Source organism: Tetrao urogallus (assembly GCF_951394365.1).
Source record: "Tetrao urogallus genome assembly, chromosome: 1".
NCBI lineage: Eukaryota > Metazoa > Chordata > Aves > Galliformes > Phasianidae > Tetrao > Tetrao urogallus.
Window position 1 is genome coordinate 98,106,777 of NC_136813.1, and position 17,486 is coordinate 98,124,262.

Sequence of the window (17,486 nt, forward strand, 5' to 3'; positions counted from 1 at the left end):
TTGCACTATACATTCATCAAAAAGAGAGAGAGCATGCAAGACCAATTATGCTTGTAGGTTGCCTTAAAGCATCGAGTCACTGCTGAACAGAACCCATCCAGTAATTGCTGTCTTCTGCCTTTTAAAGGAGCATCTGCATTTTCTGCCATCCATCTTCTGAGGTAGAAAATGTCTTTAGACCAGCACCTGTTACAGCCCTCCTTTGATGAGGGGATTCCACAGCTGCTCCTACATTTTCTAAAGCAGCTTAGAGCATCACAGATATTATGTTCTGTGATCCCAGTACTCAGCAGAGAAAATTATTGCAATCTCTGTAATAATGCTAAGTGCTTTGTAAGAGGAAGTACATTAAAAAAAAAAAAAAGAGTGAGAGAGAAATGAAAATAACTAGAAATTATTAAATTCTTTCATCACATCACAGTGCACATTTCTGCAACTCTACCTACATGCAAATGTGTACTAATCCCATAGTTACTTTATGCTTAGCACAAGTGAATGCTATTCTTTAACACTAAGCATGTTTTTAGTGGCCTGCTGTTGAAGTGACATGTAATTACCACATAAGAATAGAAAAGGATGAAGTTACAAGCTTTGTAATATATATATAAGATTATTTGTATATATAGACATAAATGCATATGTATGTGTATGTATCTATGTATTTATGTGAAATACACTTGATTTTCCTCACATATACTTTGAGCTATGTATATATGTCTCATATCTCTCTGGTTAATCTGTGTAATTATCCTGAAGTATTTTTGTACTGTTCAGAAAATTTAAAAAAAAAAAAAAAAAAAAAAGTAAAATCCACTTGCTCAGTAAGTGAAGTGACCCCTGAGCAGCTTCCCAAAAACCTGACCAAAGGAAAAGTGCCTCTTGTTTAGACTAATTGCAGGTGGGAATTAGGGACAGCTTAGTATCTTCCTTGATATTGAATACAACTAGGTGTTTATAGAAAGCATTAAAATGCGTCGTATTGTCATTTTCATTCACAAGTACCCTCCTAGACCATCAACAACAGAATCACTCAATAATCTGAAATCCTAGCAGATCATTTGGCTCTGTTGTAATCAAACTTTCAACTGAAAGCACCTGTGTAAATGGCATGATTTCCGGGTTAAGCTGGTTTACTGCAACTGCAAATGACAGCCTTGTTCTACTACCACACATGTTTTCATATTGCTTATGTTGTTTAGTCTTTCTAGTAAAAAAAAATTAATAGCTAGGGAAAAGAGAGGTGTATGAATAATTTGAATATCATATGTAAACTGATATGAAAGTGTGATGGACTGAGAATTGCTTAGTGAAATCCAAGTGTACAGTTTTTTGTGAGTTAGTAGGTGCATTTCTCTCTGTATGATGTCATAGAAAACACTTTTTTTACCATTTCTTGGCATCAAACAGTTACTGTTCAGTTTAGTTCTGAATTTTCAGATCTTCTGCACTGCACAGGAGTCAATAGAGCTTCAAAGGATCTGCAGCAAAAACAAAATTGAAAGTTCTAAAATAGTTATGGTGTCTTTCAGCATAACTTCTAATACAAAAGCTGGGCAAGAACCAAACTTAGTATTTAATTATTAAACATCATAGTCTCATATTGTAAGGTAGGTTGAGAAATTATATGAAGTTGCTGTTCTTACTAAATTTTATAGTAAACGTGAGGTTCACAAAGTCTTTATGTCCGTAAAACATTTAATTAATGAAAGTCAAACATGGATAAAAACAATTTACTCTGATTTACAGACTCCCTTCATCTGGAAACAGCTGCTTAATGTTCTTCTTAAAAACACAGCTTGATTCTTTCAGTATTAACAAGCTATTATTGTGAGTTATATCCCTCTTTCAGTGCATAAATTCACTTAAAGTGAATGTAGAGAAGTTTATAAAATGCAAGCTTAATGTTGTTGTAACATATGTTGCAAGATTTTTAACAGTGACAGTTTTGATGAAAGACATTTCTGGTTTGCTCTTACAAATAGAGCTTTCTTCTTGCTTGCCCTGCTTTTTAATGTCTTAAGAATCTGCATCCCTTCTGAATGACTCGATAAACTATAACAAGATTATAGCAAAAGTGTAATAGACTCTGGTTTGTGTTTTCAGCTTGAAATTCATTTCTTCTGAAGATAAATCAAACAAATGTATCTTTAATTCTGAAGTACCTTTGAGTTAGCAGAATGTCGAGAAAGGAAGCCCTGTTTGTTGAATCTTGGACGTAACACAGAAATCTATCAAACTGCTAGTCATATAGTCTTTGTTACTTAATTGCATTTTCTTTGAGTATTTGACAATGCAGAAGCAGCTAGACTTGGTTTGATTTTACCTGATGGGTAAAACTTGATGGGTTGTTTTGCTTGTGTTTACATGCAAACATTACAATAACTCAAATCATTATTTCAAATTGTTTTTGTTTTCAAGAGAAAATATGAATGCAACATCTTTCAGATAGAACGCACTTTAGGTTTTTTCTTCAAATAAAAAATTCTACTCATAGCTACAAAAAAATTGTTAAATTTTTGTGTCTGCCTAGCAACAATTAGAATATAAAACAAAAATAACATTCCAACTCCATCTGATGGATTGAGTACATCACAACCCCAGGATGTAAAGAGACTGTTTAGACTATGAACACAAGAAACAGCACATGTTCTTAGATGTTGTTTTCTCTGCATCTGTCTTATGTTTATTTTACTTTCCTGAGCATCTCATGAAAAGATCAACTGTAAGCCAAGTAATGGACTAACTGAAAGCATACGGGGCTTCTTCAAAGACTTGTCCTCTTCTGAAAAGAATTTGTTTTTCTTTTCTTCTCAAATTTCAGCACATCAGTAGCCAAGATGTCCATAAGTTTACATGCAGTAAGCATTATGCCAAAGTTCTCTTTTTTTTATTTGTTGCAGGGGTGAGAGCTTGTTTTATGATTTAAGATGGTATTTGTCATGATATATATGTAACTGCAGAAAGTAAAATAGAAACGTTCTCTAACAAGTAATGTGAGAAGAATATTCCTTTAGAGACAATTAATAATGGTACAATGGTACAAGAAGGCATTTTGATTTTTAAATTTCAGCAGCATAAGTGGTTGTTAATTTTTTTCTTTTTCACAAGGGTAAAAGTATTCTAGGCAAAAGTTTTGCTTTCATTTCAAAATGTTTTGTTACTTTAGTATGTTCACTGACGTATTATTTAATGCCATTTCTAGGTTGACCGCCAATCGCAGTTTATTCAGGGCTACCGAGTAATGTACCGCCAAACATCTGGCCTACTGTCTCCAGCTGTATGGCAGAATTTGGAGGTCAAAGTCCCAACAGAGCGCAGTGCTGTTCTAGTCAACTTGAAAAAAGGAGTCACTTATGAAATTAAAGTTCGCCCGTACTTCAATGAGTTTCAAGGAATGGACAGTGAATCAAAGTCTGCTCGTACCACAGAGGAAGGTTAGTAAAATAGTCAAATATCATTTTGGTTATTTTATGCGTGCCTTCATTCAGCTCCACATGATCTCTGTTTGTTAAATATAAGGTCATCATTAGAATTCAACATCATAATCAGTTTTCTACTATAAGTATTCTCGGAGAAAGCATTTGGCCAGTTCTGTATTCTTCTAACTTCCACCTGCTCCGTATGTGCAAGTGGCTTTGAGTCTTCTAACAAGTGTATGCAGCAGACATTCTCTTACAAACAGTGTTGATGCAAAAGAAGACTTCGATCTGCACTTTGAAAATAAAATTCAGTTTGAAAGGCACACCACTCTATTGGTTCTGCCAGCAAAGTTCATGAAACTGCCCTATTTAGTTGTTCGCAGAGTTTTCTTAAGTACCATTTAGATGTAAGTGAAACAGTGTGCAGACATAGTGAACATTTTACATCACTGAAATGCAGAAACATTTATTCCTATGGCATGTAGTACAGTATACTTATACTTAAATATTTATGCATTTGACGACCATTTTTTATAAAATTTAAAGAGGTTGAGTTGAGACATGTAATTTTTATCCTTTTCTCTTGGTGTACAAGAAATCTATCTATCTAGAATAACCTGTGCCTGGAGAACCTGAGCAGTCATCATCAACTCTGCTCTATAAAAGAAAAGTGATCACAAAAGTGAGGGTTCATCTTCTCACTTTGTATCACTGATTTCTTTCAAAACATAAGAAAGAAATACCAGTGATGTTTCTAAATGCTCACGTGGTCTTCATGGGTTTTGAGTGCACTCTTTCAGTCCTACTGAAGATGCATCTTAATCACTTACAGTAGTCTCCTGAGGTTTAATTTAGTACTGATTGTCAAATGCATTTTACATTTCAGAAGGACTCACTTTTTCTTTTTAATTTGTTATGATTATTGACCAGCAAGTAAGCAGTCCTGAGGGTAACTTGGTTTCTGCCTCTCTTTATAGATGAGGAAATTCAGTATCCTGCAACATGTAGGAAGGCATTCCTTAAGTAACATTTGCTACTCTGTGTTTCCAATTTCTTTGTTCAGACCATAAAGCCTAAACAAATCAATTAAGACTAGCTTTGCAGCAGTCTAAACCAAGCTTTAAAAGTAGTATTTTTTTAAAAAGCTACTAAAAAGAGATTTCTATTTCTATAAAATCAATGAGAAATTAAATTTTCATTCTTAAACCTCATCTCTCCATACTGCCAGTCAGGTTAACATTGTATTTTAAAGGCCACTTTCTTTGTGTGCAATTTTTCACATTGTGAAGATTTTTAGAACTTTTCTTATGGGTAGTTATGTATAGCTAACAAACGAGGATCTGCTTTGTAGATGTATAGCCTTCAAGTAGTCTGTTTACAAGTATCTCTTTCAAAAAAGCAGCTTGTAACACGTTTTTATCACAAGTCAAGTGACAGCCCCTTTATAAAATTCTTTTTTTGGGGTGATAAAACGATGTACTATGAGAAAGTTAAGAAATTTGCTAGATCCTGTTCCAGAGATATTTTCCTTTAGCTCCTCATATTAACTTTGTAATTATATTGGTGTTCGTGTATTTCAAAAATAGCACTAACTTAATGTTTAATAATTGTGGTTTGCTCCTCATCCAATAAAGAGAAATGGCAGTCTATTTAAAGGTGTCACACTTTCTATGTAGCCTGTGATTTCATTTCAAAAATGAGTTTTTTTAGACTTGACTTTTTTAAAATGTCAGTTGTACTATTTATAGAAAGTAATTTGGAAGAGTGATATGCATGTTTGAAGTTTTTTGCAAGATGAACAACCCAGGTAAAGTACAATCAGGAGGCAGTGGCAGCTTTCTGCTGGACTGAATTTTACATGCAATGTTACTTCTGAGTCCTAGCTCCAAAAATCAATTTTGCTACAGTTAGACTTTTCCTCTGGATCAGGCATTTTTCACAGTTCAGTATCCATTCATCTCCTACCTCTTTGGCCTTGTGAAGGTAATAAATGGAATTCTGTTTGGCTGTCTCTGGAAGAGATGAGCAGCGATTTGGGTTCTTTCATATCTGTAAGAAGAAGCTGAGCACTGGAATAATTGACCTGTCAAGAAGCAGGCAAGGTGTTCTCCACAAGGCAGCAGCAAGGGAAATGAGAAAACAGGTTTAAAAATGTTATTTTTCAATGTAGTCTATTTAATAACTGCAGAGTGTCAGACAAGTGCCTTAATTTATTATCATGGTGCCAGCTTACAAAGTGATATTATCATAGGAGGAGGAAGCAGAACTGTTATATACGTATGTGTGCCTACACACACAAGAGCTAAATGGAACACTTTTGTTTGTTAATTTTCACTTCTTTTTTTTACCCTTGCTATGAAGACAAATGATAATCCTTTTAGGTACATACACTACGTTAAATCTCTTCTGGAATAACTTTATGGAGTAGTATTTGTTCTGCATATTGTTTGTCACCACAAAAATATGACGATAGTGGAGGTCTCCTAAGTTTTATCAGTTGCTGTCTTGCAACAGCAATCAATTCTTGCTTGCCTTACCGCAGCTCTTAAAGTGATACTTTCAGCTACATTCATCAGTTGTGATTTAATTTTGCTTACAACTTACTATATATCCTTCAAAACCAAAAAGAGTCCACACACAGAAAATTAACTGGAATATTCCTGCAGTTTAAATGCAAATGCAAATCATTGCATTGTTTTTTTTCTTTTTCAATGATAAAGGTATTCATTTTATATATTCTTTAGCGTTTACCTCTCTCTTCTCCCTTCCCCCGTGTTCCCCAGTACTTGCACATAAAACATTATATACCTGAATGTCCTAATGATGAAAGTATATACATTTCAGCACAATGTTCCATTTTACTTAAAAAAAGAAAAAAAATATAATGTTGTTTTGCCATTTTTATTACTACTGTTTGTTATTATTTAGTATTGTTAATATTGTACACAGTTACTCTTGGTTTTGTTGTTACACAATATCTTTAAGGTTTTTAAAATGCTTTTTTTCTTTTGTTCTCTGTGGTTCATTTGCCATAAAATACACTAAGCAACCCTACTGTTCAACAAGGTGTAGCCCAAGGTCACCTTTTCGTGCTTTACTTGAGTTGGTTAAGAGTCAAACTATCCATAATACAGCTCTATTTTTCCCCTCCAGAACTCTTTCTACCTAGCACTATTTGATTTGCAGCTGAACCTCTATCTGAAAATGTAGTTCCCAAAATGTGCAGGACTCACAGGAGTCATACATTAGGCAACTAATGTCATCTATGTGAATTTGTGCAAGGCCTTTGGCATGGTCACACACCACATCCTTATCTCTGAATTGGAGAGATATGGATTTGAAGGGTGGATAAAGAATTGGCTGGATGGTCATAGCCATAATGTTACTGTCAATGACTTTACATCCAGGTGAAGACTGGTCACAAGTAGCATCACCCAGGGATCTGTCTTGGGACTGGTGCTCTTCAACATCTTTATCAATGCAGCGTTATAGGCTTGGGGATGAGTGGCTGGATGATTGTGAAGAAGAGAGGGACCTGGGGATGTTGGTTGATGCTCAGCTGAACATGAGCCGACAGTTTGCCCAGGTGGCCAAGAGGGCCAATGGCATCCTGACCTGCATTAGAAGTAGTGTGACCAGTAGGAGCAGGGAGGTGATCATTCCCCTCTACTCAGCACTGCTGAGGCCACACCTCGAGTACTGTGTTCAGTTTTGGGTCTCTCACTACAGGAAAGATGTTGAGGTCGTGGAGCATGTCCAGAGAAGGGCAACAAAACTGGTGAGGCATCTGGAGCACAAGTCTTATGAGGAACGGCTGAGGGAGCTGGGATTGTTCAGTCTGGAGAAGAGGAGGCTCAGGGGAGACCTCATTGCACTCTACAACTTCCTGAAGGGAGGCTGTGGTGGAGAGGGATTTGGCCTCTTCTCCCAGGCAACGAGCAGGACATGGGGAAATGGCCTCAAGTTGTATCAGAGGAGGTTTAGATTAGACATAAGGAAGAACTTTTTCTCTCAGAGAGTGGTCAGGCACTGGAATGACTGCCCAGAGAGGTGGTGGAGTCGCCGTCCCTGGCAGTGTTCAAGAGGTGTCTGGATGACATGCTGCATGATGTGGTTTAGTAACTTGTGGTGGCAATGGTGATGAGGAGACGGTTGGACTAGATGATCTTATAGGTCGTTTCCAACCTTGTGATTCTATGATTTATCAATGATGTACTGTAAGATAGAGTATACCATCAGCATGTTTGCTGATCATACTAACTTGAGGGGTGCAGTCAATACAATAGAAAGAAGGGATGCTATCCAGAGGGACCTGGACAGACTTGAAAAGTGGGCCCACTAGAACCTAATGAAATTCAATTAGGCCAAGTGTAAGGTCTTGCATTTGAGTTGGGGCAATTCTAGATACAAGTACAGACTGGAAGAAGAACTCCTTGAGAGCTTCTGAAAAGGACTTGGGGGTCCTGGTGGATAAAAAGCTGGATGTGAACCATCAGTATGCTCTTGCAACCTGGAAAGCCATTGATGTACTGAGCTACAACAAAAGAGGGGCTGCTAGCAGGGAGAGGGAGAGGATTGTTACTCTCTATTTTTCCCTTATAAGGCCCCAACTGGAGTACTGTGTTCAGGCCTGGGGCCCCCAGCACAAGAAGGATGCAGAGCTGTTAAGGAGGGCCATGAAGATGACCAGAGGGCTGGAGCATCTCTCCAGTTGAGCTTATTTAGAAAAGAAGACTGCGGGGTGACATAATTGCAGCCTTTCAGTACGTAAAAGGAGCCTACAAATAGGAGAGGAATCAACTCTTTGAAATGGTAGTTAACAGCAGGATAAGGGGAGATGGTTTGAAGTTGAGGGAGGGAAGATTTAGGCTGGATGTCAGGAGAAAGTTCTTTACTATGAGGGGGATGAGGTGCTGGAACAGGCTGCCCAGAGATGTTGTGGTTTCCCCGTCCCTAAAGGTGTTCAAGGTGTTCAAAGCTCTGGGGAGGCCTGGCTGTGATCTTCTAATACTTGCAAGGAGCTTACAAGAAGGAGGGCAACTGGCTTTTTGTATAGGTAGATAGTGATAGGACAAGGGAGAATGGATTTAAACTGAAAGAGGATAGTTTTAGGTTAGATTTTAGGAAGAAAGTTTTTATTCAGAAGGTGGTGAGACTTTGGCACAGGCTTCCCAGAGAAGTTGTGGATGCCTCATCTCTGAAGACGCTCATGGCCAACCTTGAAGGGGTCCTAGGCAGCCTAATATAGTGGTTGGCAACCCTGCCCATGGCAGGAGAGTTGGAACTAGGTGGTCTTTAAAGTCCCTTCCATCCCAAACCATTTTATGATTCTATAATATGTGTGTTATGTTTTTATATATTTTTTTCTTATGGAATCTTGTATGGTCCCTCCTCCCTACTTCTGATGCCACAGTTTTAAGTTGTTTAATTCAGACAATTGGCTTCCAGCTCTTCATGATTACCAGGGTAAAGTTTGAGCTCAGCTCCCTGAGCTTGTGCCAGGTCAAGTCTTAGAATTATCTGAATAGACAAGAAGTTTTAATGTCACATAGTGGCCAAGGAAGGACATATGCCTTTGTGGTGACAGCTGTAGCTGTGCAGGGTGAGCCCCTGCAGAAGATGCTCACAGGGGGGACTTTGGCCTCTCTATGGAACTTGCTGCAGTACTTCCCAAACAACAAGTTCTACACCAACAAAAGCACCCTGCTGTTGATGTCACTGCAGAAAGGGCTTTGCCAGCATAGTTCTGATAACTAACAGCAATGTTTTTTTATTTTTATTTTTTTCTTCACTCTTCAAATCAGAGTTGGGGGGGCTGACAAACATAGAGCCTTGATATGCAGTGGCCAGCTAAACAGCTGTGAGTGGTTGAACTGAACAGGGGACTCTAAAGAGAAAGATTTGCTTGAAGAAAGAAGAGCATAAATATATATATCTGACCTAAATTATCATCTCCCCCATTCACTGTCATTTGGTATAAAGTCTTAAAAACTTTCTGTCTAAGAGGTGCAAAGTTTTATGTTTAAACAAGTTGAGTTATTGACTTCTCGGAGAACCAAAAAGGAAAGCAAACAAAACTTCCTGAACTCCCATTTCTCGCAATAGTATCAGACCACGTGGGGGAAAAAGAATGAAAAGACTTTTCTGGGCAGGGGATACAATCTCACATTATGACTTAGTTGACTTAGTTGACTTAGTTGACGTATGCATAGCTAACCATGTATTATGGAAAACAAATGCAAGCATGAGAATAATTTAAATGCAAGCCTTAAGAAATGCAATATCTAAATACATGAGAAGTGATTTGTATTGATTCTCCATTACCAAAGATTCCACATTTTCATTCAGTACAATGCTTCTCTTCAGAAGGGCATTTTTTCAAAGTTGTCAGTCCCTAACAAAATGTGCATACCTAGGCCTGCAGGGGCTGTGAACTTCGTATGTTCTCTGCTTGCACTTACATTTTTTAGCAAAATTTGTGCTCTAGCAAATGGATTAATGTCTTACTCCTGTTTGTTCCCTCTGTTTGGTGCAGCTCCAAGTGCCCCTCCTCAGTCTGTTACTGTCCTGACAGTTGGAAACCACAACAGCACAAGCATCAGCATCTCCTGGGATCCTCCCCCTCCAGATCACCAAAATGGAATCATCCAGGAATACAAGGTAGAAAGGATCTGTAATGGAAAGGTTGTGTGTTTTAGGAAATAGCCTGCATGAATTACAGAACAATAGCACTGTTTACAGATTTAGATTCTGACAGCATTTACTGCCACCCATATAATTATATGGAAAAAAAGGATTGAGTGCCTAGTGGATTTTTATTTTTTTTCCCCATATAAGCACTGCTACTGTTATTGTCAAAACCAAAAATAGCATGAGCTAGACCTGGAAGAGACTTGTAGTTGCCAACTAGTTTAAAGGTTTTATTTCTTTCTTATCTATCCTTGGAAGAAAGAGAAGGGTTTTTTTGTTTTTTTTTTTTTCCTAGGGGGTTCTTTACTCCCAGAACAAGTGGTGGAGCTCCTGTCTCAAAATGTCTTCAGCCTGGTAGAAAAGCTGACAGGAAAGATACTACTCTCCCCTGCAAAAATGCTAATCTTATCACTTCAAGGTCAAAGTCAAGAACTATAGCTTTGGGAGAATACAGGTCTTCCTTCAAGGACTATGTGTGTCAAGATTCACAACATAAAGTGCTAGCTAGATCAGGCTAGACATGCAGAGTTTGTTACTTGACTGCTTGCTGCACTTGTTGCCTTTTCTCTGCTTTTTTTTTTTTTTTTTTTTTTTTTTTTCCTGTGATGGCTGAAGTTATCCTTCCCTTATTTATCACCTTATATTTTGTAATAGTCTATTCCCCACTAAGCTTGCTTTTGCACAAGTATATTTCCCCAAATTGGAAATTTTGCAGTGTGTTATTGGTGTGTGTGGAGGGAAGCCTGGAGAAAATGATCATGCTATATTCAGCATTATCACAGGCTTATAACTGTGAAACATATACAACAAATTTTCATTGTGGCTAGCTTCTATATTGAATGTGAAATTTATAATTGAAATAGAGCAGGGCAGCTTGCTTGAAAATCCCACTAAGGGCAGAAATGATAATCTTTTTGAGATGCAGACGATTATTTCACGCAGGAATATGTAATTTATTCTTCCTGATGTGTTGTAAGGGAAAACAGAATCTAGAAGGAAGAAAGTGCTTGGCTTATAACCAATTCATGTTTTAACCTCTTATGGATTATCATTTGATCAGAGGGATGCAGTAAATGTACACAGTACTTATTTTTAGCATAGCACTTGTTTTATTTTGTTTTTATTTAATATTAAGATTTATTAATGCCAATATGGTATTGATCTCACTTTCATATAAATAATTGTATCTTTTGCTTTAATTCATCTTGATGCTGAGTGTTCTATGAGGCAACATTAACTTTCAGGCAAATAAGTAAAACACAGTCTTAAACCACAAAATATATAGATATGAAAGTCAGCTGATGGTTAATCAAAGCCACATTCCAGGTGAGTACTCAGACCTCTAGATTGTTTAGAAAAACAGCTGGAGTCACCACCTATTACATCCCTTATTGTTAGATTAGATGGCCGCCTGATTTGTGTGCTGGCTGTGGTGAATCTAATGCAAAGAGTCTTTAGTATAAAACGACTGCTGAGGTTTCACTGGATATGTTCTAACGAATGTAGATCTGTTGTTTCCAGCATAAGAATGAATGGAGATTCATTTATGAATTCAGTGCCTATAATTAGGAGTATTTTGTAGTTGCTGCGACTTAAGACCAGGAGAGACAAGGACTGAAAGAATGAATTGCAATAATCTCTCGCCCTAATGCATTCTGCCCTGCATGTAGCCTCTGCATGAGCTCAGAAGAACGAAAGTTTATTTTGTTCTCAAAGTCTTTCTCAGTGCTTTGCAGAAAAAAAAAAAAAAAAAGAAGGTGTGATAGAACACTGAGAAGGGTCAAAAGTAAGGGTAAAGAGAGTATTAATATTGTTTATACACATCTATTGGTCACTGAAAGTGGTTCCACTGGTAGTGCTTTCTTCTGCTGTTGTAATTATGTATTGTACATATGATACCTTTAAGCATTGATTTTCTTCAGTATAGTGGCAGCAAGTTCTTTCTTTGATCATAGAAAAGCAGTATGTGCCAAAAACAATAACTGAAAAAGAATCCCTAAGAAGTCTTAGTTTTGAAACTTCTCAGGAGAAGCCAATGGATAAATGCAGGAGAAAGAAACAACTCTGTGAAATTATGTACCATTCTCATTATAAAATATGAATTCAGATTTAAGAATATTTTGTTGCTTCTGTTTAATTGGAAAATAATTGTGTCAGGAACTGATATCTGGATTTCTGAACAATGTATGTAATCACAATAAAGAGCAGTTTTGAGCTTACTCTGCTTTGGAAATATCGCATGCCCCTGCTGTGTAGCAAAAAGAAATGGAGAAGGATTTTGAAAGATTTTATCCCTTAATACTTTAAGAAACATTTCACTAGTTGTCCTTTTACTGTCCAGTGGGAAAATAAGAATGAAAAAATGGATTTTTTTATGAAAAGATTTGGCAGTAATCACATTACTGAATAAGATTTCAATGAAAACATAACACATCTTTTTCACTTGGATGATTCTATGTGTTTCAAAGCACACCATAGAATTGTGCTCCATGGAGAGCCAGAGTCCAAGATGGTGTTTGCAAACAGACTTTGCAACTTGCCTGATTTTACAACAATCTGGGATAATTTGCTGAGCTCCAACTGTTCCTAGATAGTAACATTGTTAACAAGTCCAAAATACCAAAACAGGTGATTGTTGTGCAAAACCTTGATATGTCATATCCATCAGCTATTGTTTATGAATACCAAGAATTTCCTATTTTTTAACACATCAACTTTTGTCCCAGATCTGGTGTCTAGGTAATGAGACTCGATTTCATATCAACAAAACAGTAGATGCAGCCATTCGATCTGTAGTAATAGGTGGCCTGTATCCAGGTATTCAGTACCGTGTAGAAGTTGCTGCAAGCACCAGTGCAGGTGTGGGAGTGAAAAGTGAGCCACAACCGATAATAATTGGTAAGTGATTGTGTATTCTGTTGTTTTGTTTTGCTTGATTTTACTTTCAGAAATGCTTTCATTAGTCACTTCTGAGAGCATAAAAGTCTGTGAGCAAAAGACAAGTTTTGAATTGAGCTTGACAGTTAGCTTTTAACTTCCCAGTACCTGCTGGCGTTGTGCCTTTTGTACGGAGTTCTCACAGCTAGCAGAGTGAGCTAGTTCTTTCTTTGCTGAGACATTATAGAAAATACAAATTATCTAGTGAAACTGATTTTTTAAAATGTATTCACCACTTTTGCAGGTTGATGGATTTATGGAACTAACAGCTAGGACTTCTTTTTCTCCTCTTCAGTTGACTGTAATATTGCTTTACCTGTACCACTGATGCATAAGGCACAGTTTACAGTTCTTTTTTGAACGTGGTGTGCCAGTGTTTCTCGGGTATCCCAAGCAGATGAGTTCGCTGTGTCAAAAAATAAGTAGCCTGTAAGCCAAATAGAGAGCAAAGGTGGTAGTAGCATCTCTGCTTTTTAAATTATTATCTTATTATTATCTTATTATTAGTTTCCATGAAAGATTAATTTCTTTTACAAAAGGAAGCATAGATACTTTTTCTTTTGAGCTTCTTCTGAAGTATGAAATACAAATGCAGAAACAAAATGAGAAGGATGAGAATAGGAAAACTATTTTTGCAAAACTGAATTGGACTGTGCACAGCAGTACCTCTTCAGAGTGCTGAATACGGGGATTTTGTTACTTTCATCCGAATGTTCTAATTTAGTTATTACAAAAATGAGCTTTTTCTTGCTTGTATGTGAGTCTGTTGGTATTACACATTTTCTTTCTAGAATGTTCTGTCAGAACAATGTCCCAAATATGAACATTTCTATTACGTGTAGACATTTAGAAAATGTCAATTCCTATGTGTTGCTTAAATGTTTAATGATATTCAGGTTCCCATATTTAAAGACAAAAGTAGAGGTATTCCAGATTTGGATATGTTGTCAGTAGAGAAGGGAATACAAGTTACTATGGTTTTAGAAAGAGGAAGTCAAGCAGATTAAGGAGTGTTCTAGAACTGAAAGCAAGAATTTGATGTTTTGAAAATGCAAGAAATCTGTCCTCTCATAAGCATGAGTTTTGGATCTCTGTGTAAAGAGCTTTTGTTGTGAGACTGGTTTGTCATTGCATTTGCTTTCAGCAGGCCTTTGCTTTTATCCTTACAGAAAGGGTTCTGTCCAGCTACACGCTGGTCTTGTTCCAGCAAAATACTTAAGCGTGTTTCAGTTTGAGCATATGAGTAGTTTTGTGCCACTTAACCTGTTATGAGTTAAACTTGCACTAAAGTGCTTTGCTGGATGATTGCCAGAATGCTTAGCTCCACATCTGCGTGCAGACCTTTATCCTGTCTTTTTCCTTAGAAAAAATGACTAGTATAATCAAGAGTTAATTGTGGGGATATTTGTATTGTTATGTGAAGGAGGAAAGGGATGCTAGGACATATAGTACAAAAGGAATTGCATTTTGAAGCTAAGTAAGTTTTGCATTGTTAAACTTAGTAATATTACTATTTATCCCTTTAATGAGTCCAGAATGTCTTGAACACAAGTTTTTGTCTGATAGCATCCTTATACATTTAAGAGTCTTTCACATGAAAACTAAAAGTGTTTTTTTGTTGTATTGTGTTTCTGTTCTCATTTCTCTTTTCTCTTTTGAGATCACAAAGCTAGATGTATTTATTGTTTCATAGTCTGCATCTCATTTTTCACTAAGTTATGTTTTTCTGTTGCTTATGAGCCATAATCACTGGCAGTTATTCCTCAGACTATAGATTTGATTCATAAAGGTACTACTAATTAAATGGCACAATTTCTGAAATAATTGAGTTGATCCCATTCAATATTTGACTGAGAATCAGCAACATAAAGTAAGAAAATGAAATTTTCAGATACGTATAAAAAAAATCACATAGGTTAAGTGAACAAACCTCAATACATAGCTATGAATGGGAAAAAATTATCAAGTCATTGTATTATAATGGATTCCCATATGGCCTAGTGCCTAGCTACTTAACAACCTGCAAACAAGCACTATGGAGTTCTAAATTATGGAGAGAACAGTTCAGTGATAAAAAGCAGATGAGACTTGTTGCTGAACAATATAACTTCCACTGTCATTAAATAGACTCCAGTTTGTGATAAGCAAGATATTATTCTTAAATATAGAATGCGTTCATCTAAGAAGTTATTCTGAAAATAACTAATTTGCACCACGGATAATCAATTACTGACTTCACAAACCAAGTCTAAGCATCAGGTTAATCAAAATCCAGAAAGTATAAGCAGAATATGGAGTAGGAAGTATAATATTTCTTTAGTTAAAAGTAGTGCCACTGTTTCTGGAATTCTGTGCCCATGCTTCAAACTCAGTGTTGAAAAATGCTACACAAGACTCAAAGAGAATCTAGAATAACATTTTTACTGTCATTACTGATATGCTAATTTTTTTTTGCTTGGAATATCAGAAATATAGCTGAGGATGACAGCAATATTGGTTAATGGTAGAGCTATTATTTCTCTTCATCAGTTGGCCTGTTCATTCTTACATTCCATCATTGGCGTAATAGTATGAGGAACAGCTGCAAACTTTCACAGTAATAGGTACAATTGAATCTGATGTGTATAATTAATTTTTGGTCCGACAAATTAGTTTTGTTCTTCATTACTCTCCAATGGGAGGAAGACATTATATTTCATTATGTTTTTGTCTTCGGGAACAATGGAGCGTTACAGGTCACACACTTCCCTTGTCTATGTTCTAATTAGTTGAACTGACAGCATTGTTACAGAAACACCTGCAGTATACGAAGTATTACACTGGTACCTTGGATAGTATATATATTACTTATATAGTATACATATTGCTGATTAAATACTGATTAAATATTACACAATGAAATACAAAATGAATGCAGTTTGTTCTCCAAAACCACAACAATTATATTAGTTTTATCAAACAACAGTGGGTAATGTTCATCCATATCCATTTATTTTTCAGTCACTGAAGTCTCAAAATATATGTTATTTTGACATTTAAACAAGCTATTACTTTTTCACTCATAATTGCTAGGCAGTGAACGCTAGGCACAAACAGGCAGACTGCAAACTTTAGAAGGTAATTTGGAGACAAGTTGTACTTTCTGTTAGAAGAGATCAAGAGGAGAAGGACCACTGAGCACTCTCTCCAGGCTCTCTGGGATTTGTTGTTGTATCCTGCGTCCTCAGAAGACTGCTTTCTGGCCTTAAGATAAAACTGGATTTTCTGCACTGGGGCAACTTGGAAGCTTTTTCAGGGTACAGTTCTTTTCTTCAGCCCAAGAGCATCTGCTCTCAAAGCTGGTGACTCTGAAGCCATCCCTGCCCTCTCTTCCCCGTGGTAGCATGGCTGCCTGTTTTCTTCACCAGCAGTGTTTCCTCACCGGCCTGCTGCTATTACCTTGCCTCCAAAGGGCAAAGGAATTAACTGAAAGTTAATGGCAATTAGAGTGACATCAACTCCCATGCTGATTTCTACTAGAAAACCAATTGTGTGCTTAGAGAAGCACGCTGCAGAATTCCTTTTCTATTAGTTTTACTCTTCAGCACTTCCTCTTAGCCCTAGGTTGCATCTATGGGTTGTTTCCACGGGCAATAAAAAAGGAGGAAAACTGGCAAAGTTGCTTCTACTACCTCCCAGCTTTTCTTTGTCACTGGTGCTTGTTGAGCTATGTGATTTATAGTTGTCTTTTTCACAGTAGTAAGACAGCATAGGAAAGTTTGGGAAAGAGCTTAGAGAGCTTGACACCTGTAAAGCTTACCAGCATGACCCAGTATAGACTGGTACTCAAAAGGCTGTTTCTCCATTAACAAGCAACAGCATCTTTCTCCGGCGCCTGTTTGTTTGTGGGAAGCCTGTTTTGTTTCTTGAGCAGATTACTGAAAGCAAGCCAAGCTCTAGCACATCTTCAGCAGTTTGTTTGCAAAAGCAGACAGTCATCATTACTAAATATTGACATGGTGATGAAAGAGAGAAAGCTTAATAAAATCACAGAGATCATTAACGGTGTTATAGCAAAGTAATGCAGTGTATCACATTTCTTCCTGAATCCAGCTCTGAGCTTAGCAGAGGACCTAAGCCTATGCATTTGCTTGAACAGCACTGTGCTGAGGCCAGTGCCCAGATGTGGGTACGGATTACAGGCAGGGAAGGTACAGGCAGCTCAACACTCCGTGGGACAGGATCTCAGTTACAATCTCTCACATTTAAACTGTTGACTCCTGTGAAGAATTATCCATGGAAATAAAGCTGGAAGTGTCAAGACACTCTCGTATCTATTCTGGAAAGGACCTTGTCTATTTGCTCTCAGGTGAAGCTACAGTGCTGACATAGCAGCTGTTTTGCTTAAGAAGAAAGTAGTAAATTTAACTATTACTGGATTTTGGAAGAGGACTGCATACG

At 37.1% G+C, this 17,486-nt stretch overlaps 1 protein-coding gene across 1 annotated transcript in view; it reads left to right on the forward strand.

Annotated features, from left to right (window-relative positions):
* Nucleotides 1–17,486, forward strand: part of ROBO2 (roundabout guidance receptor 2) — a gene marked incomplete at both ends in the record, with an annotated part of 445,132 nt that overhangs the window by 368,572 nt on the left and 59,074 nt on the right. The window contains 3 exons of the mRNA XM_079549526.1: nt 3,203–3,434; nt 9,955–10,079; nt 12,836–13,007. Of these exons, the coding sequence (XP_079405652.1) occupies nt 3,203–3,434; nt 9,955–10,079; nt 12,836–13,007 (529 nt within the window). The remainder of the gene's footprint in view (nt 1–3,202; nt 3,435–9,954; nt 10,080–12,835; nt 13,008–17,486) is intronic.